At 41.9% G+C, this 27,907-nt stretch overlaps 1 protein-coding gene across 3 annotated transcripts; it reads right to left on the bottom strand.

Annotated features, from left to right (window-relative positions):
- Positions 1-327: 327 nt before the first annotated feature.
- KLHL23 (kelch like family member 23) lies at positions 328-27,655 on the bottom strand. Of its 3 annotated transcripts, XM_046018763.1 has the most exons (6): positions 27,615-27,655; positions 24,838-24,900; positions 19,550-19,647; positions 13,013-14,227; positions 9,502-9,654; positions 328-2,445 (listed from the first exon to the last, which is right to left on the bottom strand). In XM_046018763.1, the coding sequence occupies exons 4-6, from the start codon at positions 14,223-14,225 to the stop codon at positions 2,135-2,137; spliced, it is 1,677 nt and encodes a 558-aa protein (XP_045874719.1). In that variant the 5' UTR covers positions 14,226-14,227; positions 19,550-19,647; positions 24,838-24,900; positions 27,615-27,655; the 3' UTR covers positions 328-2,134. The 3 variants fall into 3 exon arrangements, with proteins under 3 accessions (XP_045874719.1, XP_045874720.1, XP_045874718.1); XM_046018764.1 differs by lacking the exon at positions 24,838-24,900 and having other exon boundaries at positions 27,615-27,642; XM_046018762.1 differs by lacking the exons at positions 19,550-19,647; positions 24,838-24,900; positions 27,615-27,655 and adding an exon at positions 15,169-15,551.
- Positions 27,656-27,907: the final 252 nt, after the last annotated feature.

Here is a 27,907-nt window from a genome sequence, read left to right as displayed (position 1 = left end):
TTAAATGTGACAATGGGAGTTTTATTGGGGCTGAGCCACAGGGAAGAATGCCCAGAGGCTGGACTCGAGTCAGATTCTATAGGACTTAGGTAAGCTAAAAGCAGAGGAAGGTGATTGCAACTGTTTTCATCTATTCCATAAAACAGATCTCTAAAACACAACTGGACAGCACATGACTGGCCCAGCATTAATTGCTAAGTGTTCTTGAAAGCAATAAAAGGGTCTATAATCCAATTACAGATTGAAATAGTCTATAACTCAATGGTTTCACTAACTCTTACTGTCCTTTGACTCGCTCAGGCCAAATTCAAGCAGTTTTACCACACATACAGTGATTTACTTATTTTTATTGAAAACACAAATATTAAAGAAAACCATTTAAATAAATTAAAAATCATTCCACATCGCCCTACACTAACAGAAAGGATTTGTTTTGCATATTACCTTCCACATGCAGAAAGATTTTACGAAGTAACAATCATAGTACGCATACTCTTTTCTATTGTGCTTATTTGACTTACCGTATCACAGACACAACCATGTTTTTACAGTCTTCCAAATAATTATTTTAATGGCAGTATGATACTTCATTATTTTATCAGCCCACTTTCTTCTTTGACACATAGACTATTTCCAATTTTTTGCTATTATAAATAATGCAGACATAAACATCCTCATGCATTTCCCTTTGTTTTGTTTTTATATTATTCTTTATGTTACAAATCTAGGAGTAGAATTTATGGGGTAGAGATATGGCCCTTTTTGGGGGTCCTTCTATGTGGTACCATATTGCATTCCCAAAAGGTTGCATCTATTTAAAATGCCACCTGAAATGAATGCATTGAACAGTCTCTTTCTTAAAAAATATAAAAAATAAAAAATCAGAAGCATTAGGTAGTTTTCAACTTTCATGTTTTAAGTTAAAAAATAATGACTGTGTCTTTGAGAAAATGAAGAGTGTGGAGACATGGTCAACCAGATCACTAAAACGTCAGCTAACTTAAGCAGTGCTTCCCAACTTTTATCACGTTTCGGCACACTGGGCAAAGTGGACAAAGGTGTTTCTGCTCAGAAGCTCCAGCCACCCAGTCTACCTCTAGCTGCCCCAGGAGTTATGGGGACCACATGTAGGCACATCTGTGGCCCAAAGTCCATGGGTCATGAAGCTCTAATCAGGGAGAGGTTAAGTGACTGTGACTCAATTCAAGTTACAAAAAAATCTAGTTAGTGGCACAGCTGGGAAATGAATGCAAATTTCTTCTCATTAATGTATTTTCTATTACATCACAACTGTTCTACATGCCTTCTGGCTCTAAAAGTCAATTTTGTATGCAGTAATGTATCTACACTTGTGAATAAAGAAGATTTTTCTAACATGCTTGAACTAAAGACACCTAAACTAGCAATTTACATCAAGGCTGAAAATTAAAAATAGCTCTTAGCATTAGCAAATATTTAACTATTTTCTCTGCAATTTTTCAGATTTGCTATTCTTTAAAATTTAGTTTGTAAACTCTGAACAGTAATAATCTTTTGCACAGTATCTTGTATACCTCAGGCAGTCAGCAAATAATGAACAATAAATTATACACACTACAAAGAAAAAAAGACTTAAAATAAGTCCACATTCTAAACACATCTAACCATGGAAAAATGCTGTTTTAAAGTGTTGATTTTGTAGAGGTAGAGAAGAGTCCCTCCTTAAATTTCAAATTCCTTGCTAGCTAAATGGAACCTTAATATACACTAGTACATTACAGGATCAGAAGAGACATTTCATTCCAAAGAATGATTCTGACCTGCACCCAGTGTTGATGCTACCAGGAGAATAATTCACTACAAAGGTATTTCACTTTTTGCCAAGAGTCCAAAATTCCATATTACCTTGAAAAGCAGAGATTATAGGGTGTTAACCCTACTGATTCAAATGTAAATACACATAGGATTTTTCCATTAATCACTGTGTTAAGGTGAAGAGTTGGGGTTAGACATGGGAATTCACCCATTATGTGCCAGGCCACAACGATAAGGGACTCCAAATCCCAGATTTTGTCTCTCTCTATCTCTCTCTCTCTCTTTTTTTTTTTATTACACCCTAAAACAGTGATTACTGAGTCCACTTCTATGGATTCAATCAGACATTATACACACAAACACACCCATGGGACCGCATGGCGCTTGGAAGGTTGCCCACTATTTCCCACTTATTAAGATCTGGATCATATTTCTCAATGCTCTGAAGATATGTTCCCTTCGAGTAGGAATATCCCCCAGTGACATAAATACATCCATTCATGATGACGGCACCACACTCCATCCTCCTTTCCATCATGGGAGCTATTTCTCTCCATTCATTTTGTTCAGGGTCATAGCATTCCGTGATTGTAGTCTGTCCGCCAACTAGATAGAGCTTATTTTCAAATGGAACTGAACACAATCCGTATTCTATTAAAAAGAAAAAAAGCAAAATTTGATTAGGATAACAAACAGAGATCCCTTAGGCTGGTGATGTAAGAATCCCTTACAATGCAGCATACAAAAATCGAGTTGTCTTGACATTCTGATTCCTCTACCACAATACTGAGCCTTAAAATCCATCCCCTATCACCCGATTCAGACTGCCTCTCCCTGCCATTCTCTCTCAGGTGGTCCTTCCTCTGGCTTTACAGGGTGCCAGGGAGGAACTCCTCCTCAGACCACACCCAGCACAGACACCTTTTATTCTACACTCTGGGTACAAGTTGTGGAGACCCCCTGACATTCTGATGTGAAGACGTCTGAGGGAACTGGTGTAGGCCCCTTCAGGTCTTAGTGGCCACCCCTATAACCAGGGGCAGGCACTCTGTAGCGTCTGCAGCGCCAGGGGCAGGACGGAGGACCTCGCTTGCCTCTCACACTGCTGCTCAAAAAAGACAAAACCAGATTAGTGGGGATCTACAGTCTATGATCCTAAGAGACCAGAAGCAGCTCAAAGGCAGACAGCTGCTGTGTGGAGTCTGGATCCCGGGCTGGGAGTCTGCCTCTGGAGTTGGGAGGAGGTGGGTCAGCTTTCTGGGCTGTTTTAATTTTTCCCATGTTATATATCCCTCTCCCCCCGCCCCCTGCCACCCACAGGCAATCAAGGCACCCAGCTCTTCTGGAACCTCACTTCCTCTCCCTTCCCAGCACTGCCCCTCAGGTGAGGCAGCCGAGGCGTCCGAGGCACCAAACACAAGGCTGCTGCTCTCATTCTCTGAGGGACTCGGACTCTGTGCCTCCGGCGTCCTCTTGCCTCACCCCCCCGCCGTGCTTCTTCCTTGTCCCCATTTCCAGCCCCATTACTGACCTGTGAGTTCATTCTCTGGGAATATCAACCATAGGATTACACTTTAACACCTCTAGCTGCAGGCCGGGAGGAAGAGCGGGACTTGTCAGGGGCCCTAACGTTATGGCAAATGAATGAAGACCCAGCTTGCTATTGCTGAGGGCTTCCTCCTGCCTAGAAACTTCTGCTCCCAGGACTTGGCACAGTCGCCCCCTTCTTGTCATCCAGGTCTCATCTTAACGGTCATCTCCTCAGAGGGCCCTCCCCTAACCACCCAGCCTGACGTGGCCAGGCAGGCATCCCCACCACCTCACCCGCTCTCATGTTCTCCACAACACTTCTCGCTGTCTGACGTTTCTTGGTGACTGTCCGTCTCCCCTCTGACAGTGTAGGACCTGCATCCTGCCCACTATTGCATCCCTGCTGGGGAATGGCAAGTGTCTGGAACCTTGTAAGGACTCATTAAGGTTTGTTGGATCAATGAATGAATTGGAACTTGTACCCTCTGTACCGAAATGTGCACTCCCATTATTTTGCAGGGAAAAAACAAAACTTATAAGCCCTCCTTCAGAAAGAGAGAATGTATAACAAAAAATGTGATTTCCCCTTTTAGAAGGTAAGCACATTCTTATCAGTAAGGTTCTTGCTATCTAGGTTTCAAAGGCTAAGGAAAAATCTCAGAAGATGAGTCCACATACTGTTGTTCTCAAGTATCTGACAGCTAGGAAAACAAGAATTCTCCTACCCCTGTAAAGCCCCACTTATTTTACCTGAGTTTCTAGTTATTATACATGCAGAAGTTTTGTGGAATTTGTTTTGGTACTTGTGAAACATTGTTTATGTAATTACATGAATCATCCTATCAAATGGTTGTGAAAATTAGTAATTCAGAAATTTTATCAGTTGGTGTGATTCAACAAGTTCACTAGGATTATCTTAAATTTCAGAGTTTACCAAAAAATCCCCAATTTGTGGTTCTTAAGAAAAATATCCCAATCTTCCTATAGCAGGAAAAATGTTTAAAATAAGGTGATTCCTGGGGCACCTGGCTGGCTCAGTTGGAAGAGCATGCAACTCTTGATCTTAGGGTTGTAAGTTCAAGCCCCATGTTCTGTACGGAGATTACTCAAATAAATAAACTTTAAAGAACAGAAAAAAAAAATAAAAATAAGGTGTTTCCTGATAGGTTTTTTCCTGTTACCCAAATACAACAGAACCTTCTGTTATTGTTGATGGAAACTTTTTCTTCCACAGGTGTAACTGCTTTTTTCCTGTTGGTCACTCTACAAAGCTACTGAGCCCCAAGGACTGTGCCTTGTTTATTGAGCTCCTAGCACTCCACATCACATTCGGGAAACACTCGGCAAACCTTTGTTGGGCAAACGAAGGAATGAACAATTTCAAACTAAGTACAAGAATGGCACCATCCATCATGGCTCAATAAGTTTACACATAAATATTCACTATAAACACACAACAGTCTGTATTCAGTGTTGCATGAGTGATATGAAGAAAGCCATGCAGGGATTCACAGACAACCACAATATTTTCAGGTATTCAATATCCACTGAAATGATTTAGACTTTTTCCCTAAGATTATTTGCATTGAAAAGACCTGTAAAGCTTATCTACTCTAACTTCTTTACTAGCAAGTAAGACCCAAGAGCTTAAGCCACTACCCACCACTAGCCATGTGAATAAATGGCAGAGCCAGGAGAGAACTCTCTTCCCATTTGATGTGGCTCTCCATAGGTTTTACCCTTTATTACTTTCTGCTTCTTCCCTGGTCTTCCCACACTCTTCCTTCCCAGCTCATCCCTTAAATAGTGCTGTTTCCCGAGACTCTGTGCATAGCTGTACTCTTAGTCCTACCCTCCCAATGCACCTCAACCATCTCCACACCCACAGTCATAGCCTCCAAGCAAATGACACCTTGATCTCTAAATTCGGCCCTACTCTTCCCCTGAGCTGCAGATCCGTATTTCCCAATCCTTGAGGGACAGCTCTCGTGGGTGATCCAACCAGTCCTCCACAGTTCACTATAAAACTAAGCTCCAACTCAGCTCTCAACTCTCTCATGTTGAATGCATAACATTCCTCACATCTACCCGTTTTCACCTCCTACTGCTTTCAGGCTTTCAGCGTATCTCATCTGGTGTATTACGACAATTTTAACAGATTTCCCTGCTGTCTTTCTCCTAATCTATTCTAAAAGGTTCAAGACCTTTGGTAGTTCTCCATTTTTAAACTTCTCCTGACTGCCATTGGAAGCCCTCTGTGAAATGCTCTTCAACAGAACTCTCCCACCCGATCTCTCATTCTACCCTCTCACATCTCATCATATACATCCAGCCAAGTACCCAAATAAACCTGGAACTTGCCTTCCTGCTTCCTACCATTGGCTCCCTTCTGCCAGAAAACACTTCTTCAAAAAATACCTTAATTATAGCTATTCTTTAAGGCCTAACTCGTAACAACATACTCCTGGAATTCTAAGATTTCCAGATTTCCCTTAAATTAGACTCAAGCTCTTTCTACCCTCAATTTCAAGTGTATACCCTCTATACACTTACTTGTACAACTGCCTTGTATTCCTGTTATGTATGTATATTTGCGACTAGATTCTGGGTTCCTATAGCAATAGAGACAAGCTCTTAATCATCTTTGTGTCTTATAGAATAACGAGAATAGTATCTTTCCCAAGGTAAGGTCTCAATAAATATTATCCTGCATTTAATAGAATTAGAGTCCCTTGGTTTTTAACTATCCAAAACTACCACCCTCAAAGGCATCGAGAAAAAAAGATAACATTTGTATTACCCTTGAAAAATAACGGTAGTCATGATTTCTTTGTAGTCTAAGCTATGTATCTGTAAGGGAGGTTCAAGACTGGCACTGTACATTCCCAGGGAGGTGCTCCCACAATGTAGAAGAAGCATACCTTGCTACAGTTCACAGGATGCAACTACAAATGCCTTCAAGGGCTAAGGAGCTAACAGACTAGTTGAATGAAGCAGGCCAGGGCTAGGAGAAGCAAGAGCACGGTCCCCCAGGTCTATGACGGGATGAGAATGCAAGAGACTAGTGAAATGGAGCATGCAGGTGCCATTTAAAAGTGAGCAGCTGCTACGTGGCTCCAGTGATCACTGCCAGAAGGGAATGTGGTCCAAGGTTGCTACAATTTTTCCAAAGGTCAGAAATCATGACTTTTATTTGAAATCTCCTAGATTTTAAATATTGTAGCAAGCCAGTTAAAAATATCTTAAGCACCGAAAGCCAAAAAGAACAGACCAGGCAGGGTGCCAACTTGCTACCTTTGTTTCCTGCATTATGTCAGGAAAAAGTCCAATGGAGAGCAAAATGTAACAAACATGATTATATGTTCCCATTGATTTATAGTCGAATTTAGTCTTTATTTCTGATTGCTTTTTCAGTTGGCCATGGATTTTCATGCTTGGGCTTACATCTCATTGCCTTTCAGATTCCCGTTCAAGCAGTGAACAAGGAACATGTAGCTTATATATGTTACAAGATGTTTGAAGGATCCCTCATATGAAATATATATTAAATTGGTAATGTAAATAACTGCCCTCTGATTTGTTAATACGACTTTTCATATATTGGATTTTCTTTGTAAAGATGTCAAAGTCATGTCGAACTGATAAGGTTAACAGGGGGAAGAAATGAGATAACAGTGCAGTTCTTAAAAACACGGCCTCCCCGCCAGATTGCCTAGATTTGAACTTCACCTCTAACAAGCACTAGCCAGCTGATCTTGGGCAATTTATTTACTGTCTCTGTGCCCCAGTGACCTGTAAAATGAAATAGAAGTACCTACTCACAGGATTGCTGTGAGGTTTAAACAGATTACGACATAAAAAATGACTGGAATAGTTAGTGCCTGGCTCATACTTACTAAATAAACGTTATAGCTCAATTTGAGCTGGTATTATTATTCTCCATTATAACTTCATTGGTCATAATAGAAAGTGGTGGGGGGTCTGAGCTAATACATCTGGGCTACTGGGAGGGAGAAGGCAGCCTGTTCCATGACGTCTTCAGAGCCAGGACAGCCTGTGGCTGAAGTCTCTTGTTAGGCAAAGCCTGTGGCATATGGAGCTGCAGCCCAGGAGCAGAGTGCTTCCCCTGAACCGTGATATGAGATGTCTGTTGCCGGGGTGGGTCCAGCTGCCCTGGTCCAGAGCAGGACAGCCTGCTCCGCTCCCTTAAGGAGAGGGAGGCTGCTTAGTGGCTGTAGCACGAAGTAGGCAATCAGACTGCCGAACTGAACCCTGGTCCAACACTTCCAAACTATGTGAGCTTATCCTTTCTTGCCACCATTTCCAAATATGCAAAATGGGTATAAACAATACCTATTCACAGGGCTATAGACATAAATTAAGATAATACTACGTGTAAAGTGCTTAGTCAGTACCTGACCTGCAGAAAGTGTTCAGGAGGGTTAACTGTTACTATCACTCTCAGATGGTTCAAGCTTGTGAATTTCAGCCATGCTCGCCAATGACTCACAGAGACAGAAGCCTTATGCTACATGGAAAATGATTCAAAGTAGTATAGTGATATGGTGATATAAATCTTTCCTAATGAAAAGTCTCAAACATATGCCATAACTGTAACAGGCTATGGCTCATACTTCTCGGAGCTCTTCACAAAGAGACAAGTCAAAGAACAAAGGCACAGAAGGCAGAAGGCTGGCCATTCCTTATGGGCAGACCACATGTGCCCTTCCTGATTGTTAAAGTAAGGCTAACACAGGGTTCGGCCCATCCCAGGAGTAAGTGCTTAATAGTTATTGAGACCCAGAAAGAACATGCTTTTAAAAGAAGAAACCCCTTCTTGTTGAACTCAATCAATGGGCACTCCCCCCAACTGTTTGACAGACTAGTGCTTTTTTTTGACAGTTCGTTGCCTTTTTAAAATTTAAATTCAATTAGCCAACATATAGTACATCGTTAGTTTCAGATGTAGTGTTTAATAATATATCAGTTGTATGTAACATCCAGTGCTCATCACCTCACATGCCCTCCTTAATGCCCATTACCCATTTACCCCATCCCTCCACCTCCCCTCCAGCAACACTCCATTTGTTTCCTATAGTTAAGAGCCTCTCATGGTTTTTCTCCCTCTCCAATAACTTCCCATTCAGTTTTCCCTCCCTTCCCGTATGGTCCTCTGCGCTGTTTCTTATATTCTACATTTGAGTGAAACCATAGGCTAACTGTCTTCCTGTGATTGATTTATTTAGCTCAGCACAATACCCTCCAGTTCCACCCATGTTCATGTAAATGGTAAGTATTCATCCTTTCTGATGGCTGAGTAATATTTCATTGTGTATATATATATATATATATATATATATATATATATATATATATTCCACATCTTCTTTATCCATTCCTCTGTCAATGGACATCTAGGCACTTTCCATAGTTTGGGTATTGTGGACATTGCTGCTATAACCATTGGGGTGCAGCTGCCCCTTCGGATCACTACATTTGTATCTTTAGGGTAAATACCCAGTAGTGTGATTTCTGGGTCATAGGGTAGCTCTATTTTCAACTTTTTGAGAAACCTCCATACTGTTTTCCAGAGTGGCTGCACCAGCTTGCATTCCCACCAACAGTGTAGGAGGGTTCCCCTTTCTCCTCATCCTCGCCAGCATCTGTCATTTCCTGACTTGTTAATTTCAACCCTCCTGACTGGCGTGAGAGGGTATCTCACTGTGGTTTTGATTTGTATTTCCCTGATGTCAAGTGATGTTCAACATTCTTTCATGTGTCTGTTGGCCATTTGTATCAGACTAGTGCTTTTTAACTGTCTACAAGAATTGTGTTTCATATAATGCATATACATGAAAGAAAGCACACAACAGAGGAATAAGAAACACAACAACAGAACCTAGGTGAAGAAAATTTTAAAAAGAAACTACCATTTTTAACCACCCAGGCTTAAAATGTGTCTCATAAAGACATCAGGGAAAGTATTTGTAGATGTGATCTAATCAGAATAGCCTGCGATTACTGTTAGATGGACATATGAATATTTTGAGCCTTCTAATTACACCCATGGGTAGTCTGCTGTAAGTCTAGCATTTTCTTGTTCTAGGCCATCTTTAGCTGTGCCTCATAGTCTAAACTGTATTACAACATGTGCTCTCTGGAACAGTATTTAATTACCTGGATGTGGACTGGAGGTGATGAGGCTCCACTCATTGATATCTGAGTTGTAGCTCTGGACCTTGTCGTAGGTGCAGCTCCCTCTGTAGCCGCAGTGGCCGCCAATGACATAGATAACTTCATGTAAGACGCAGGCAGTCGCGTTTCCCACGCCTGTGTGTTAATCAAAATCATGTCTTCAGATGGATCTATCGTTGTGTTTCATGATGAATATTTGCGCTAAATTCATTATTGTTTCTGTTGTTACTGACAGTAGATGTCAGGCCCTGTGCTAGGTGCTATGAGAGATGGAAGAATGAATAAGAAAGGCTCCTTGAACTCTTCTAAAAGAGGGTGAGACACTTACCCAAATATGTAGAGCACAGGGTACGGAACCAATGTGAACATTCAGAGCCAGGAGACATTGCTTTGAGCAGGGAAATGATGGCTGGAGGTAGCAGAATTTGACCCGGGTCCCAGCAGGTAGGACTTTGGCAGGTAGAGGTGAGAGAAAGCCATCCGACGCAGAGGAAAAGGCAAGTGCAAAGACCCAGTGGGCAATGTCGAGCATCCCCATTTGATGCCAGCACGCGCAAGGGCAGGTGGCCCAGCTGGAGTTGTCAGATGGGAATTGAAGCTAACACAGTAAGTTGGAAGCCATGCCGCAAAGGATCCTGGCTCCCAACTATGAAACAAAGACTTCATTCAGCAAGACTTTAAAGATTTTTAAACAGAGGAAGAGAGAGACTACAGAAGCGGAAGGACAAAAAGAATCAGACATCCAGATACTGGCCCAGGTAGGAAATTTTGAGGGCCCAATTTAGAAGGGGTTTTGGGTGTGGAGGGAAGGGCATGGAGGTAAGAGAGACAGCTAAACACATAAGCCTTGATGCCTGACTGTGTCAGAAACAAGCAAAACTGATGGTGAGGTCCTAAGTTCGGGAAATTGGGAAATGCTGATGCTCTAGGAAAATGGGGAGGAAGAAATGAGTTCTGCAGAAAAAGAAGCTCCGAGGAAGTAAGATGAAGCTCATTTTGGTCAAATACGTCAGTTTAGTCTTTCAACCAACAGTTGTTTACCACTGACACGTGCTGGATGCAGTTTAATCTCCTTGTGCGTTTCTACTCCAGCCTAAATGTGAGTTTATAGGCAGGGCAGTTATGATGAGAGAGAAAAAAGAAGTCAGGAGCTCCTGAACAGCCAAGTATTTATTTCTTCTCTGTACATCCCTAAACCAAAAAAGGAAATGAATTCGAAATTTGACTCTACGCAATCCTCTACCAGAGGAAGCTGATCGTTCACGTCATGACTACAAAAGGAAACAAACTGGGAAAAGTAATATTACCCTTGCAACAGAAAAATGAGAAACTTATAGTTCAAAATCATCACTGTCCAAAGCTGGATAGAACGGATACAGGATTACTCTTCCCAAGGATGATCAGATATAACCAAGAATCAGACTTCAAGGTGAAAGTGTAACTCAAACTTTGGAATTTCAGACCCAGCTGGTGGGGGGGGGGGGCGGGGGAAGGGGGAGGTACTTCGGTGTATGAGGGTCTCCCATTCCACTCAAGGTGAAGGCAAGAACACACAAGGCTTTCTTTAACAGTGGACCCACCACGGAAGCATTTCTTTTCAGCAAGCGTGTTTCAAATATGATAGTTTAAAAGATCGCAATAAAATAACCAACTTTCCTCCTCATGGAAATATGCTCTGAACTATGAAACCATGGCAACTGGTATCTCGTCCTCAAGAAAGAGAGGCAGAAATGTATCCAGGTTGACAACAGCCACTACAGTATTTGAACCTTCCTTGTTTCTTTAGTAGGAAAGGAGTCAGGAGGACACTGAGGACCATCCTGGGGAGGAGACCAGGAATGGGCAGTTAAGCTCAGGCAGAGCCCAAGACAAGAGCGGCAATAGCAAGGGGGCTCTAAGCCCCCTTGTCCCCCTCTACCAACCACTCCTGAACCTTCGTGCATGCAGGAGAGCGGACATGATTTCCTATGAAAGATAATTTTGCTCTGTCAAAGTTGACGTGGTTTTTTTTTACAAGGGCCTTCATGATGACAATAATGAACAACAAATAGTGACAATACCTACACCAACAACTTCTGACACTTACTGAGTGCTTCCCCTGCTCCAGACCCTGCTCTACACGCCTTGCATGCATAAATTCACTTAATCCTCTCAAAACCCTGAGCTTCATAATGTTGTCTCCCCCACTGTGCAGACAATAAAACCGGGGCACGGGGAGATGAAACAATTTGCCTGAGCACACTAGCAAGGAAATGGAAAGTCAGGATTTGGACTCAAGCAGTTTGGCTTCAGGAGCAATGTGCCTGATCACAAGACGGTTCTCCCTCTCGGGCTTCCTGCCTGTCATCCAACGATCACACCAGGTCAGATTCCCACACCCTCAGTCGTATTAAAACTGAAACAGAAAGGCCTGGGAAGGAACATTTGGAATAAAATGACACAAATTTAGAAACAACCTACCAGTTGTTTTTGTGCAACTCCCCAGCACAAATGAATAAATGTAATTAAGTAAGATTCCAGTTTAACTTTTTTGCCAGTGGGAGGGAAGGAGAGCAAGGCTAATCGAGTACTGAACACAGCAGAAAATACAGTGTTTATCAGGCAGACATTGAAACCCAATAGTGTGCCTGGCTGTGTGGACCACAGGAGGGAGGGGTTGGGATCTGCCCCTATCTTTCACCTTAGGAAGAAAGACTTGAATCACAAAAAGCAGGGGCTATCTGTCTCTAGTTTTTAAGAGAATGTAATTTGTTACACTCTACAGGGACCGAAACTTTCAAGGTTTTAATGAAAGACCTTTTAAAAGAGAGAGATGATCAGATAATGGGAGGGAAAAGGCTGAATATTTAAAAGCAGAACTGAAAAGGGTTCAATTTCAAGAGCATAAATAAATAAATAAGAACTAATAAAACCACCCAACTTTCTCTTTTCATTTAGCCTTTGACTTAAATATAAATTCTTAGGACCTGATGCAAGATCTAAACTTGAAATAGGCTATAAAGTAAGTGGGATGAAGTGGGACTGTTTTCTTTTTTTTTTTTTTAAAGATTTTATTTATTTATTTGACACAGAGAGAGAGATCACAAGTAGGCAGAGAGGCAGGCAGAGAGAGAGGAGGAAGCAGGCTCCCTGCGGAGCAGAGAGCCCGATGCGGGGCTCGATCCCAAGACCCTGAGATCATGACCTGAGCCGAAGGCAGCGGCTTAATCCACTGAGCCACCCAGGCGCCCCGGGACTGTTTTCTTATATAAATGATATTTTTCTATCATTGAGGAACATGCTCTAATCCCATAAGCTCAGACAAGTTGGGGACTGCTCTACTGTGCTTCTACTTGGAACATTCTGTCCACTATTATTTGTATAATCTATTATAGTTCTTAAATAGCATTCCAAAGTGATACATTCTTTTTAAAGTTCTCTGCAGGAGAATTTAGACCACTGGCCTAACCTCAAACATCTGGAAAATTGGAGAGTAAATGTAATCTGGACTTACCTTTAATCATGTTTGCAATAGGAATCCATTTCTCTTTTAATGGATCATAGAACTCGGCCTCTTCTGCAGGAGCCCCTTTCCTGTAACCGCCTAAAGCGTAGACGCAGCCACCCAAGGTGACGGCACAGTGGTAGTACCTGGCATTGAGCATGGGCAAACCTTCTGTCCATTCATCACTTTCACTGTTATAGATCCACACTGTGTCAAGAGCTTCTATGTTATCCGTTCTATAACCCCCAGTTACATAAATGTTGGGTCCCAAACATGTAACACCATAGCTCTCCCTAGTATAGTCTGGTATTTCCGCTCCCTGAATCCAAACATTTGTCAGAGGATCCCATATGTGAACCTCTGATAAAGGATGCCAGTAATAACCTCCAATGATGTACATTGTGGCTGTGGACCTCTGGGAAATCTCTTTATGCAGGGGATTCAGAGCATTGTATATTAGAGATCGTATCTTATTTTCAGTTAGTAGGCAGCTTCTTTGAAGACCTAAAGCTGTTTTTAAATACACTGGATCTATATCTATGTTTACATAGCTTAGTAAGTTATACAGGCATTCAATTCGATTTTCCACATCATGAGCAGTCCACTTAATAACAGGCTCTATGATAGCTTCTTCTTTCCAAACACTGAGATTCTTTCTGGACAATATAAAGAGAAACTTTTCAAGGCTGATTTCCAGAAATTCTTCTTGCTGCCACACTTCCTTAAACCTTGAACAGAGAATTCTTCGAGATTCCTTCTCTAGTTCTGGACACATGTGAAATTCTGCAAAGGAGTGCATTCCAATACAATTATCAATATCCAAGTGCCTTACCAAAAACTGCTCACAAGCTTTCTTTACGGAAAGGAACTGTAGCAGATCTGCTGCTTCAAGGAGGCTTTGAACATTTCTTTTAGTTATTTCAATCTGGGAAGTGTATGCATAATTCACAAGGCCTTCCAAAATATCATGGTGGATGCCAGAGATTTTTATTTTATTTTTAAATTTTTCTTTCATATCAGCTGTGAACATTGCCTTAAAATAATTGCTGCAAGCAGCCAAAACAGCTCGGTGACAATGGAAGATTATGCCTGAAGGACACTGAAGGGTAATATCAGTAAATAATCCATCCAAGTAGAATGTTCTAAATGCATCCAGGAAATCCACTGGATGCGCTGTATCCTTGAAAAGGTAAATATAATCTTCTTGTCCTTTTAGAGCCATGGCTGCAATAAACATGAAATAAACGGGTTTTCAATTTTGCAGATTACGGCAAATAATCAATGCTAAGGACGCCAATCCTTGCGATGATTGATTAGCATCGCATATACTCCAAACCTAGACTAAGTTCAGCATTCTAAGTAAGAAACGCAGAATATGGATAGACTATTTCATAGTTTATGTGATGGTCAGTTTAAATTCAGGGTAGCTTGGAGCCTGACACGAGGCCCTCGGGGTTTTCAGTAATCTTTTAAATTAGAAATATTGATTTGCTACCCCATTCGCCCAGTCTCCGCAGTCGGACCCGAGCTGGCTGTCCGAGAGAACCTCCGCTTGGCAAACCAACTGTCCGAGGGGTCGCCGCACTAGAGACCGGACTTTGGCCGTCTCGGCTCGGCCCCAATGCAACCTTTTTTCACTAGCTCCATCTCCCTTGCAAGTCGCATCGAGCTGCCAAGAAAGGGAGGATCGAAATAGAATTGGAAAAGAAGAAATCTCGGAAAAGGGAAACCCTGTACCTTTCTGCTTGAGAAAGGAGAGAAAAGAAAGCGGCAGGGCCGCGGCCCCTCCACGGCCCCTCCATCCCCGCGCCCCCTCCCCCGCCGCAGCCGCAGGGGTTTCCGCGCGCCCCGAGCCTGGGCCCCGGGCCCGCGTTCCCGCCGGGATACCGCCCCGCCCCGGGCCTGGCGCGGGGACTCGACTCTAGGGCGCCGCGCGCAGCCGGCCGGGCCGGGCGCCCGCGTCCCTCTGCCCCGGGACGCCGCACAGGTGTGGGGAGGGCACAGCGGGCGCCCCGCGCTCGGCCCAGCCCGGCGCCCGCGCGGCCATTGTCTCCGCGCCTCTGCCGCCGGCGGGTTCGGGAGGCGGCGCGGCCTCGGTCTCCCGCGCCCGGCCCCACCGGCTCCCTTACGGCTGGCCCCGGGCGGCGGGGCCGCGGGACACCTACCTCCGGCGGCGGCTCCGAGACCCGGTGCTGGCCCACGGGCTAGCGGCGAGCGAGGGCGCGGGCGCCTCCGGACCCTCTGACCATCTTTGGAAGAGGCGCGGCGGAGGGTGCCTGCTAGTGCAGCTCCAGCCCACAAGCGGCTCCTATTTTGGTGCCCCGGCTGCTCCCCGCCTCCAACCGAACAGCCCCCCGCGCGGCCTGGGTGCGGGGCCACTCGCGGGAACTCCCGGGTGGCGGGGCCGCGCTGCGAGCAGGGGTGGGGCGGCGGGGGGGCGGGGGGCGGGCACGCGGCTGCGGCCCCTTCCCGGCGGTTCTCCCCGCAGCAGGTGGGAAGGCTGGCCTGAGGACAGGGCTTGCGCGACTAGCTTTCCCCTCTCTCCTTGGGTCTGGGTCTTCCACACAGCACACCCCCCCCCCCCCCCGAGCGTTTTCCGTCTAGACCAACTCAATAAGTCCTGAATTAAGACCACATATGGGGGCTGGGGAGGACTGTATCCCTTCCCCCTTCCTTCGGTGCTCTCACCAGCCAGGCCCTAGAGGGAGAGATGGAGAGGACAGCGTGGAGAGAACGCAGCAAACCTGGAAGGTCTGGGGTGGAAGATGCCTTCAGAATGCCAGAAGTAGCTGCCGGTTTCCCACGAAACCTATCCCGCTCCCCAGCAGAGCATTCAGGAGCGAGCCCCTGGGGCTGATGTGCACACTACCCTGGAAGCTTTCAGAAAAACGGAGAGCAGCTAGGGGGAAGGATTCAGGTTAAGGTATTTAGAGCAGAGTAGCTGGAAGAAGCAGCCGCCGGTCCTTTCTTCCTGGTGACAGCAGGTCCCGTCAAAGCTGTCCATGTGCAACACCAGAAAGTTCATTTTCTTCCAGCAAAAGCCAGTTTCAAATCTTGTCACTTATCAGTCATCCATTCATTTGCAAGTTTTTATTAAGAGTCTGATAGGGCTAGGCATTGGTACCTAGAGATCTTACGGAGCTTGCAGTCTAGCCATGTCAGGGGATGAAATGAGGCCCAGTGTGTTTCAGAGTATGGTCTGAGAGACAGGGCAATGGCCAAACTGTATGTGAACACAGAACTCTGAACCACAGAAGAACCCCCGGAAGCCACGCCATAACTTCTGCAGCCAGACCAGACCAGTCAGGACATCCTCAAGGACAGCCAACTTCCCTGTTTTTGCTGGACTTCCAATTCAGGACCCATCAAGGAAAGCCTGTGTGTTCCACAAACCAATCACATAAAATCCCCCTTATTTCTAGTAGCCCGCTTCCAGCTTTTCCAGGCCAACAACTTCCAATCAGAACATACCTGAAACCTTCCCCTTTTTTTTTCAGTTTTATGAAGCTTTCCCAATCCCCTGTCTGCCTTTGAGCCTCTGCCAAAGGCAAGTGATAGTGGCTGACTCTGTTACTATAGCAAGAGCTGAATAAATAGCGTCCGCTTGTTCTCATTTAACCGTATTAGTACATCTTTCCACTAAGTATTGCTATGTCATTAAATGTTTGATATGTTGATTGTGATCAGGGTTACGGTTCATCTCTGCCACTTTTGTGACATGCAGCCTTAAGCAAGTCACTAAATTTCTCTGATCCTTACTTTTCGGATACGTAAAACAGAAAATACTACTATTTGCTCAACTTAACATAAAGTTATCAGAAAGACAAAATAAAATTACAAATGTGAGAGCGTGTTGGATGTGGTATTTAAATGTTATGTATGAAAGCTATTATAATGAGAGGATATTTACACTTAATTCTCCATCACAACCTCAATTTGGAAATTAGTATTTTAAAACATGTCTTCAAAAAATTATAAATTTTGTAGTTAGTTGTGATTATAGACAGCTTGTCCTTCATGACTAATAATGATGTTATTGTTGGGGCTATCATCCAAGGCTGTGATTGTGACTGATTAAAGATGGGGCATTCTTTCCATGTTTGTCACTGAAGTGTCACAGATGGCTGTTTGTGGCTATGGTGCCAAGTTTGATGCAAAGAAAATATTACAGACTCTACCTAAGAGCAGGGGCTTCTAGAATCAAGATGGCATGTAATAAGTTATTACTGAATAATAGAATTCACTATAGTGTCATTGGCGCAGTTTTTTTTCAGATTGCGGTATAGACCAATTAAAACTTTTGTTTCTGGGGCACCTGGATGGCTCAGTCAGTTAAGCAGCTGCCTTCAGCTCAGGTCATGATCTCAAGGTCCTGGGATGGAGCCCTGCATTGGGTGCCCTGCTCAGTGAGGAGTCTGCTTCTCCCTCTACCTGCCCCTCCCACTGTTTGTGCTCTTTTTCTCTCAAATAAATAAAATCTTAAAAAACAAAACGAAACAAAACCTTTTGCTTCCATTGTCTGATGTTCCCTGGTTGTGAATTATTACTTAAAAGTGTATATGTTACACATCAATTATATCTCAACTTTTTAAAAGGCAAAAAAAAAAAAAAGTGTCTATGAATATATATTCGACTGCCTCAACTTGCCAAGGGAAGAGCAGAGCCTGTAGGGGGCTGCCAGAGCAGTGCCTCTTTACCACATGCTTTGTCAAAGAGACCACTGCAAATGCTAATAGATTTGATGCACTTGGAAACATATAATTAGCATTCATAAGTTAAATAAAGTAATGACACTGTTCAAGAAAACAAATGTGCCATCTGTGAATTCAAGTCTTGAGGAAATAAAGAGCCACCGTGGAGATGAGCTATAAATGACTCTTGGCTGATATTGAGCTTGGCATGGAGTTAGATGCCTTTTGACATCATGCTTCGCTTTTCAAAAGACTCTTAGTTTCTAAAAATAACAATTTTATTTACTGTTTTAACCGTATTAGTACATCTTTCCACTAAGTATTGCTATGTCATTAAATGTTTGATATGTTGATTGTGATATCATTATCAATGTGTGTAAATGACGGCTATATATAGGAACTTTTGTATATTTCATTTACATACATATTCATTTACATATACTTGCATACATAAGTATAAAATAGTAAGGATATTTATAAGGCCACCACATACAGCTGTGTAAGTTGTGCACTGCCCAATTCCAGCTCGTTCCCCTCAAGTAGAGTGCAATATGAACACTGTCCTTAGGAGTTGTATAGTACACAACTAGCACAGCTGTATTATAGCCACCTTGGAGCTGATAACATCTGGCAAAACTTGTTTGGTATGCTTTCTAGAAAATAAGAAAGTTAACAGTCTAATGACTGGGTAACAAGTATTTTGTAAGTAAGAAGTTTTAAAATTCCTTGTTTTGGGGCGCCTGGGTGGCTCAGTGGGTTAAAGCCTCTGCCTTCGGCTCAGGTCATGATCCCAGGGTCCTGGGATCGAGTCCTGCATCGGGCTCTCTGCTCAGAGGGGTGCCTGCTTTCCCCACCTCTCTCTGCCTGCCTCTCTGCCTACTTGTGATCTCTCTCTGTCAAATAAATAAATAAAATCTTTTAAAAAAATGAATAAAATTCCTTGTTTTTAGCAAAAGTAAAAGAGCATTTTTGACAAATAACTTGGAAAGAATCCACAAAATGAGTGGTACTTCTATAATAAAATTCCTCTCATTCCCATCTACTTGTCTATGTGAACACATTTCTTCATGGATTTTATCTACAGAAATTAAAAACAGGAATATCATTGACCTAAACTCTGTCTCATTCCAACAGTAAGCAATACTTAGCCAAAAACGTATGGTTTAAGTGAAAAGAAAATAGCCTAATTCATCAGACTGAAATAATTTTTGAAATTTTTACTTTTAATTTAGACATGCTTATGTTGTTTGATCAATTATAATAATTGTAATGTTAATTAGCCCAGAATTCTTTTTACTACTTAAGAATCAAAGACATCAAGTAGTTCAAATTTTAATTTTTGTACATTTTCATAGCAGACAAATTTAAAGAGGTGATTAACAAAACGTATAAAAGTATACAGACAATCCTTTCTTTGAATGGTTCCAACATGCACGAATTTCAGTTACTGTGGTTTAGTTAACACCAATCCCCTAAACTGGGTTCGAATTTCAATTACTATGGTATATTAACTGTAATTGTACAAAATACAAATTTCGTCCCAGCTCTTCAATCCATGAATCACCACATAAATAAATATGAACGTCATAGTCAGTGACTAAACATGTTTCTTCTCTCAAAATCATTGGTGATTGGTCACTGCACGTCTGTTATTCAGTTCACATGCGGCCAGCAAAGCTTGTAGTTGTCTTATCTCCTTGTCTGCCAGTGAGAAATGTACATAATATTTTATAAAAATAGATCATTGAAAGAGGACATTGGCCAACAAAAATGAAAGCACAGCAAAGAATTGAGGGATCATGCCACAAGTGAAATTTGAATCACATATAATGAAATTCTAGAAGAAACAACTGACCGTGGGAATGTTGACAGTGCCACCACTCAAGAGAGTAGGGCCATGCAGTTGGTAGAAATTGCTGCAGGCCAACTTAGTGACTTCAGTGAGGAAACGGGCTGTTGACAAAAAAGAATGAAGATGTCCCAGAAAAAGCGATGTTAGCAAAAAACTTCATATTAAAAGAAGTCATGGAGATTCTTCACAACATTGAAAATGCAAAGGATAAAATGTTGGAAGCGGATCCAAACTTAGAAAAAAGTATGACAATTCATTAGGGCATAGATTCTGGTCTCTCTGTATTGTTAAGTAATATGACAAAATGAAGGCAAGAACTGTTCAAACTACTCAAATTACAAAGAAATACTTTCGGGGCGCCTGGGTGGCTCAGTGGTTTAAGCCACTGCCTTCGGCTTGGGTCATGATCTCGGGGTCCTGGGATCGAGTCCCATGTCCGGCTCTCTGCTCTGAAGGGAGCCTGCTTCCCTCTCACTCTCTCTGCCTGCCTCTCTGCCTACTTGTGATCTCTCTCTGTCAAATGAATAAATAAAAAATCTAAAAAAAAAACAAACAAACAAAGAAATACTTTCATCCTCAGTGTTTCTAACTGCAGTGTACTAAGTAAATACTGATCTTGCTATGTTTTTCCTTTTCTTTATTTTTTTGTACTAATAGTAAGACAGTTTTTAATGTTCCTGCAAAAAAGTGTAAAGGTCACAAGACAATTAAAATGTTTCCCACTAATTATTAACATTACTTTTTGCACAGTGATCGTGTGTGATCATTTTTATGCTCCTGCACTACTGTGTAAAATGAGGACTGCCTGTATTTTCAGTAAGACAACATTTTCCAGGAGAAGTGGAACAGAAATATAGGTTCAAGAAGAAAAAAGAATGAGCTTAAAATTTTTCCACTGTTGAATAAAAGGCACAGCATAGGAAATGTAGTGGATGGTGTTGTAATAGGTTGCCAGGTGACAGATGGTAGCTACATTTGTAGCGAGCATAGCATAACGTATAAGATTGTATAAACAATCAACAATCACTACGTTGTATGCCCGAAACTAATGTAACATTGTATGCCAATTATACTTCAATAAAAAAGGAAAAAAATTCACACTGTTAAAGAACAATTTATTTAGGTATTTTTTAATGATTTTAAGTAATTTCTATACCCAACATGGGACTCAAACCCACAACCCCAAGATAAAGACTTGCATACTCCCCTGACCAAAACAGTCAGGTCCCCCTGTTTATCTATTTTTAAATGAATGATGGCAGGTTTCAAATAACTATAGATAGGTTTTATTAAATAGACTTAAACATCATTTAATCTATTAAAAAGTCATCCCTGGATTGCCACGCTTGCTCAGTCAGTGGAAGGCACAACTTGATCTCGGGGTTGTGGGTTCGAGCCCCATGTTCAATGTAGAGATTACTTAAAAATCAATGTAGAGATTACTTAAAAATAAAATCTTTAGGGGCGCCTGGGTGTCTCTGCCTTCAGCTCAGGCCATGATCCCAGGATGCTGGGATCAAGTCCCGCATAGGGCTCTCTGCTCAGCAGGGAGCCTGCTTCCTCCTCTCTCTGCCTGCCTCTCTGCCTATCTGTGATCTCTGTCTGTCAAATAAATAAGTAAAATCTTTTTTAAAAAATCATTAAAACAAAGTCCTACTTTATAATATAATATATTAGAAATCACAACCTGGGGGGTGGGGGGCGCCTGGGTGGCTCAGTCAGTTGAGTGTCCAAATCTTGATTTTGGTTCAGGTCGTGATCTTGGGGTCATGGGATGGAACCCCGGGTCAGTCTCCATGCTCAGTGTGGAGTCTGCTTGAGATTCTCTCCCTCTGCCCTTCCCCCTACTCATTCTCCCTCTCTCTCTAGCTTTCCAAAAATAAATAATTAAAATCTTTAAGAAAAAAGAAATCACAGGCTTAGCAAATGTTGAAACTTATGTTGAAAAGTCTTCAATATAGTCTGAAGATGTGGAAGTGAGTATGTAATTTTTCAGCTGTTTGGGAGCACTTGTTCAAAAAACTCACGATAGCCTCAAAACAGGAACTAGTCTGCTTTGGGGGGGGTCACTTAAAAGATAGTAATTTATTGAGAATATGTTTTTGGTGCCACCGTTAAAGCTAAATTCCAGACAAAATTAACAGAAGACGGAGTATAATAAACTAGAAACTTTTTCAATTATAAGTGACAAAAACCCAATTCTTATGAACAGAAAAAAAAAAAGTAAGAGTATTGGCTCAAATAAACCAAGACAAACAGATACTTTAAAATAAATCAGAGATTAGAGCTCTTTATTGACTCTGTGTCTCATTTAGGAAAAGCCAAACTACTTACAATGGCTTCCTGGACCCCCCACACCAGCTGTGCTTTCTGCCCTCACTAGGAACAGCACTGCTTCTGTCCTCACTAACGGCTCTTCCTTTTCCTACAACTGCTTTTTGCAGCTACTGCTTTGAGAGAGTGACCCACTCACTCCTCCCCATCAGGTTTTTACTCAAGGATCAACTTCTCAGTGAGGCCTTCTCCTACGAACCTATTTAAAATTGTCTCCCTGCCCCACCAGCTATTTCCTATCCCTCTTACTGGCTTTATTTTAACCCATAGTTCTTATTACCATCTAGAAAATTATATGTATTTGCTTATTTATCAGATTATTGTATCATTTCTCCCACTAGAATGTAAGCTCCATGAAAGCACTGATTTTTGTCTGTTCATAGTTGTTATCGCTAATTCAATTCTGGATTTTTAGAACAATGTCTGCCTTTAACAGGTGCTCAATAAATATTTGTTATATAAATGGAAACATGAATGTATTAACAGGAAGACTTCTGGAATTTTGTTAAAAAACATGCTCAAAGTCCATAGTTCTCTAGGAAATGACGTAAGTGACTTAATCCACAGTAGGATATTAGCATATGGTTTAAAAGGTTTGACTTTTTTAAATTTTCAAATTCAAACCATCTGGTTTATCCCTGCATTTTTTTTTTAAAGATTTTATTTATTTATTTGACAGAGAGAGATCACAAGTAGACAGAGAGGCATGCAGAGAGAGAGAGAGAGGGAAGCACGCTCCCCAGTGAGCAGAGAGCCTGATGCGGGACTCAATCCCAGGACCCTGAGATCATGACCTGAGCCGAAGGCAGCGGCTTAACCCACTGAGCCACCCAGGCGCCCCATATCCCTGCATTTTTTTTTTTAATTTTATTTATTTATTTGACAGACAGAGATCACAAATAGGCAGAGAGGCAGGCAGAGAGAGAGGAGGAAGCAGGCTCCCCGCTGAGCAGGGAGCCTGATGCGGGGCTCGATCCCAGGACCCTGAGATCATGACCTGAGCCGAAGGCAGAGGCTTCAACCCACTGAGCCACCCAGGCGCCCCTATCCCTGCATTTTTTTAAAAAAAGATTTTATTCATTTATTTGGCAGAGGGAGAGACAGTGAGAGGGGGAACACAAGCAAGGGGAGTGGGAAAGGGAGAAGCAGGCTTCCTACTGAGCAGGCAGCCTGATATGGCTCCATTCCAGGACCCTGGGATCATGAGCTGAGCGGAAGACAGACACTTAATGACTGAGCCACCCAGGTGCCCTATCCCTTAGTTTTAATTCTCTTATGGGGTCTTTGTCACTTCTCACTTGGCTTACAGGAAAACTCTCCTGTGTTATCTCTTCCCTTTCCTCCCAAGCTGTACATAACCTTTCAGTCTCCCCAAACACCACTTCCCACACATCACTTCCATTAGCTTACTCCTGAGAGCTTCGCAGAAAAAATTCAAACTCCAGTGGTTAGCTTTCAAACCCGTCCATAAATTGGCCAAATTCCCACTTACAAAACTGATTCCATTATACCCCGACTATTCCATTATTCCATTATGCCTCGACTTCATAACCTCATCACAGCCTCATGAGTATGCTGTGCTCACTCCCATCTTGGTTCAAGTTATTCCCTTCATCTGGGAAGCTCTATCCTTTCCATTTCTCCAAATCCTTTCCATTTTTTCAAAAACTAATCTCCATGCCCAGCATGGGGTTTGAACACATGACCATGATCCAGAGCTGTATGCTCTACTGATGCAGCCAGCCAAGTGACCTTACTTTGCATTTTTTAAGGTGTGCATCACAGTTGACTGCTTTCAAAAAGCTTCTCTTATATCACAATTAATCAATTGATGGAGAGCGAAATACTGCACTATATGGTCAATCAGTCCTTTCTTGGCCTAAGTACTTTTAGCTTATGCTAATTACTAAGATGTCTCATGAAACATACTTTGGTATTGTGAATTACGAAAGTACATGTCCCACCCCTTCAGTCAAATTATAAATTCTTAGAAGGGTGTCTTTCCTTGGAAGAGACAGTTCTATACTTCCAGAGATTTTTGTTTTGTTTGTGTGCAAACAAACAAAAGTAGATGGCAAAAAAATATTTGTTGAATGATTTTTAGCCTCCAAAATTGCACAGAAGGATTTTCTAGATTTAAGTGTGAGAAGGGCTAAGTTGTTAATAGATCCATGAAAGAATGTACTTTTATACTGAACTGATGATAATAAAATATCTTTTGGACCAACTTGTGAAAAGAGTTGTGATTTTTGTATGTAACTTAATCCAGGAAATGACTAAATGGCAGGAAAAATGTGAATGAGGAGCACCTAAGTGGCTCAGTCAGTTAAGCATCAAACTCTTGATTTTGGCTCAGGCAATGATCTCAGTGTCATTAGATAGACCCTGTGGGCTCTGTGCTCATTCGGGAGTCTGGGCTCTCTCTCTCTCTGCCTCTCCCTCTGCCCCACTGCCTAAGCTCGTGCTCTCTCTCCAAAATAAATAAATCTTTTTAAAAAAATGTGAATGAGGAAGATTTCCATTTTGCAATGACTATAAAAATCTTATGAGGTAAACAATATTTGGTTTAATTGTAAATAAATATTTACTAGTTGTTTAGATACACAAATGACATTTTATTATTTAAATACATGACAAACTAATTTTTTTTTTACACAGTCATGTTTTCCATAAACAATGGGACTTTCTAAGAATTTCTGTGTTAGGAAACATCTATGTTAATATTTTGTTTCTATTTGAACAGTCATCATACAGACATTAGTTTGTATGACATAAACAAGGATAGATATAGCTTTTGGCCTAGATTATTCCATGAGTCCTTATAGAGAACATAAAAAAAAATCTGTGTACAACAGAACTACCACATTGTCGACCTAAGAAAGAAATCAAATAGGGTATGCAATATGGTAATGCATTAGTCAAGGAATTTAATCAATTATTGTTTATACATTTCTTACAGTTAGTCTCATCTGAAGATGTGTTGTTCGGCTATTACATCAGTAGAGGACTCTCCTCAACTTCTGTAAAAGAGCATATCTGATTATAGGGGTGGGGAAGTGGTTATAAATTCTAGTCCCACTCACACTATTAAGAGCTATTCCACCCCATTTGGTGCCTGCCTGCAGTTGCCCTACTGACACATCAGTTATCCCTTGAAGGAGCTTATGAGATTGTAAAAAAAAGTCTTTTCTAACTCTCTTTCAGGGCTAGTATAAACCAGGAGCTAAAAAAGTGAAATGCTAAAAAGCAAATCAATACGTGGGCACATCAGGGGCGCCGGGGTGGCTGGGTCGGTTAAGCATCTGAAATTGGTTTCTGCTCAGGTCACGATCTCGGGGTCCGGGATGGAGCCCCACCCACATCAGACTCTGCTCACCAGGGAGTCTGCTTCTCCTTCTCCCTCTGCCCCTCCCCCCATTCATGCGCTCTCTCTGTGTATCTCTCTCTCAAATAAAGTCTTAAAAAAAAAAAAGGCAAAAGAAAAAAAAAAGATGGCTAGCTAGAAGGATGTATAGATATGTGAAAAAAAGGCAGAGTTAAATGTTAATGGCAAAATTTAAATAATAGGTACACATGTGTTCACTATAAAATTAAAAGGTTAATAAAGGAATATTACAAAAAACTGTGTGTCCCTGAATTTCACAAGTTACATGAAGTAAAGTCCTTGAGAGACACTAAGGTGGTTTTAAAGTATATCCAACATTCTTTAACTCCCTCTTCAAGAGTGGAGTCTAATTCCCCACCATTTGAGTGTGGGCTTAACTTAGTGTTCTGTTTTAATAAATAGAATATGGCAGAACTGATGGTGTTTGGCACCTGAGACGAGGTCACAAAAGGCATTGTGGTTTCCTCTCTGCCCTATCTCTTGGATCACTCACTTGGCAGGAAACCAAGTCTTTTGGGACACTGAAGCAGTTCTTTGGAAAGGCCCAAGTGGTTGGAAATTGAGGCCTCTTGCCAACAACCAGCAATGAATTGAGACTTCCTGATAATAAGCCGTGAGGAACTGCAGCCTCCTGCCAGAAGCCATGTGAGCAAGCCACCTTGCAAGCAGAGCCTCCAGCATTAATGGAACTTTCATGGCTACAAGCCTAGCTGACATCTTTTTTTTTTTTTTAAGATTTTATTTATTTATCCAAAAGAGAAGGACAGCAAGAAAGGGAACACAAGCAGGGGCAGTGGGAGAGAGAGAAGCAGGCTGAGCAGGGAGCCCAATGCGGTCTCGATCCCAGGACTGTGGGATCATGACCCAGCGGAAGGAAGACGATTAACGACTGAGCCATGTAGGCAACCCCCCTAGCTGACATCTTGACCCGTTAAAGATCCTGAACAACCCAGTAAAGTGCTCCTGAATTCCTCATCCACAGAAACTGTGAGATACTGCTTAGCTTTAAGCTGTTAAATTCTGAGGTAATCTGCTATGCAGCAAGAGATAAATAGAGCCAACATATGGCCAAAGTTTACTCAAGAAAAATTATACAACCTGAATAGTCCTATATCTATTAAGGAAATTGAATTAGGAGCTAAAAATATGCCAACAAAGAAAACTCCAGGCCTGGATGGCTTCACCGTTGAATTGTATCAACATTTAAGAAAGAAAGAATGTCAGTTATTAGATTAATTGTTTTTCTTTTCAATGTCATTTTTTCCTCTGACTGCTTTTTCCATCTTTGGTTATCAGTGGTTTAACAGTGATGTGATTCTATGTGTTTCTTCTTTTTATTTATCCTGTTTGGGGTTTGTAAAGGCTTTTGAATTTACTTTGCTGTTGTACATCAATTTTGTAAAGTTCTCTGTTAGCATCTTTTAAAACACTGCATGTTTAATTTTTTTCTTCCTCTCCTATGTTTCTATGTTAGACCTTACATATCTTCCATGTTTCTTTTCTTCTGTATTTTCATTGTTTTGTCTCTCTCCATGTCATTCTGGTTGTTTCCTTCTAACTTGTGTTCATTCACTAACTCTTCAGCTGGGCCTATTCTGCCATCAAATCCATCCACCACGATTCTAATTTCAGTCATGGTAAGTTTCAGTTCTAGTATTTCCATATTGCTTATGTAATTTTCAGTTTTTTGCCAAAATTCTCATAAGTTTCATTTGTGTCTGAAAAGTCCTGCAGATCTGTTTAAATGGAAGCTTCTGCTTTTGGTATTCATTCATGTCTTTTGGTGTGGCTACTTTTTATCGTATGCTCCAAAAGGCACTTGCAAAACTATTTATAGAATTTATTTTGAGGCCTACTGCATTAATTTTTCTACTGCTGCATAACAGTATTACCACAAATTTAGCATCATAAAACAACAGACATTTCTTATCTCACAGGTTCCAGGGATCATGAACCCAAACACACCTCCACTGAATCTTCTGTTCCAGGGTCTCACAAAGCCAAACCAAGGTGTCAGGCTGAGCTGTGATCTCAGCCGAGGTCCCACTAGGAAGGGATCCACTTCCAAGCTCACATAGTTGTAGCATGCAGTCCCCTAAGGGCTACTGCACCAGGGGCCTACTCTTGCTGTTGGCTAGAGGCCACCCTCAATTGCTTGCCAAGTGGCTCTCTCTGAAGTCCTGTTTACAAAAGAGCAGCTTGCTTCTTTGAAATCAAGAGAGAGAAAAATAATAATAATAATAATAATAATAATAATAATAGGGGTGCCTGCGTGGCTCAGTTGGTTAAGCCTTGGACTCTTGGTTTTGGCTCAGGTCAGGATCTCAGGGTTGTGAGATTGAGCCTCACCTTGGGCTGTATGCTCAGCATGGAGTCTGTCTGGGATTCTCTGTGCTCCTCCCTCCTGCTCACATGCACGCACTGTCCCTAATAAATAAATCTGAAAGAATAAAATAAAATAAAGGGAGAGAATTCATTAACAAGATAAACATTATAATCTGATATAATGTAATCATGTCACATTATCACATACATCCCATCATCTTTGTGGTATTCCATTGATTAGAAGCAAATCGTAAGTCACACACACACACACACACACACACACACACACACACACACAAATACCAGGATAGAGGGAT

This window comes from Meles meles, chromosome 9, assembly GCF_922984935.1.
Source record: "Meles meles chromosome 9, mMelMel3.1 paternal haplotype, whole genome shotgun sequence".
Classification (NCBI taxonomy): Eukaryota; Metazoa; Chordata; class Mammalia; order Carnivora; family Mustelidae; genus Meles; species Meles meles.
The sequence above is the reverse complement of the archived record's forward strand: the minus strand, read 5'-3'. Positions and strand labels throughout refer to the sequence as shown.

Bases quoted from the DNA above. Each gene is read 5' to 3' on its own strand.
- KLHL23 (XM_046018763.1), bottom strand. From the start codon at position 14,225: ATGGCTCTAAAAGGACAAGAAGATTATATTTACCTTTTCAAGGATACA. The intron at 9,655-13,012 runs GTAAGTCCAGAT...ATTAACACACAG, and splicing joins TATTGCAAACATGATTAAAG to GCGTGGGAAACGCGACTGCC. The intron at 2,446-9,501 runs GTAATTAAATAC...TCTTTTTAATAG, and splicing joins CACCTCCAGTCCACATCCAG to AATACGGATTGTGTTCAGTT.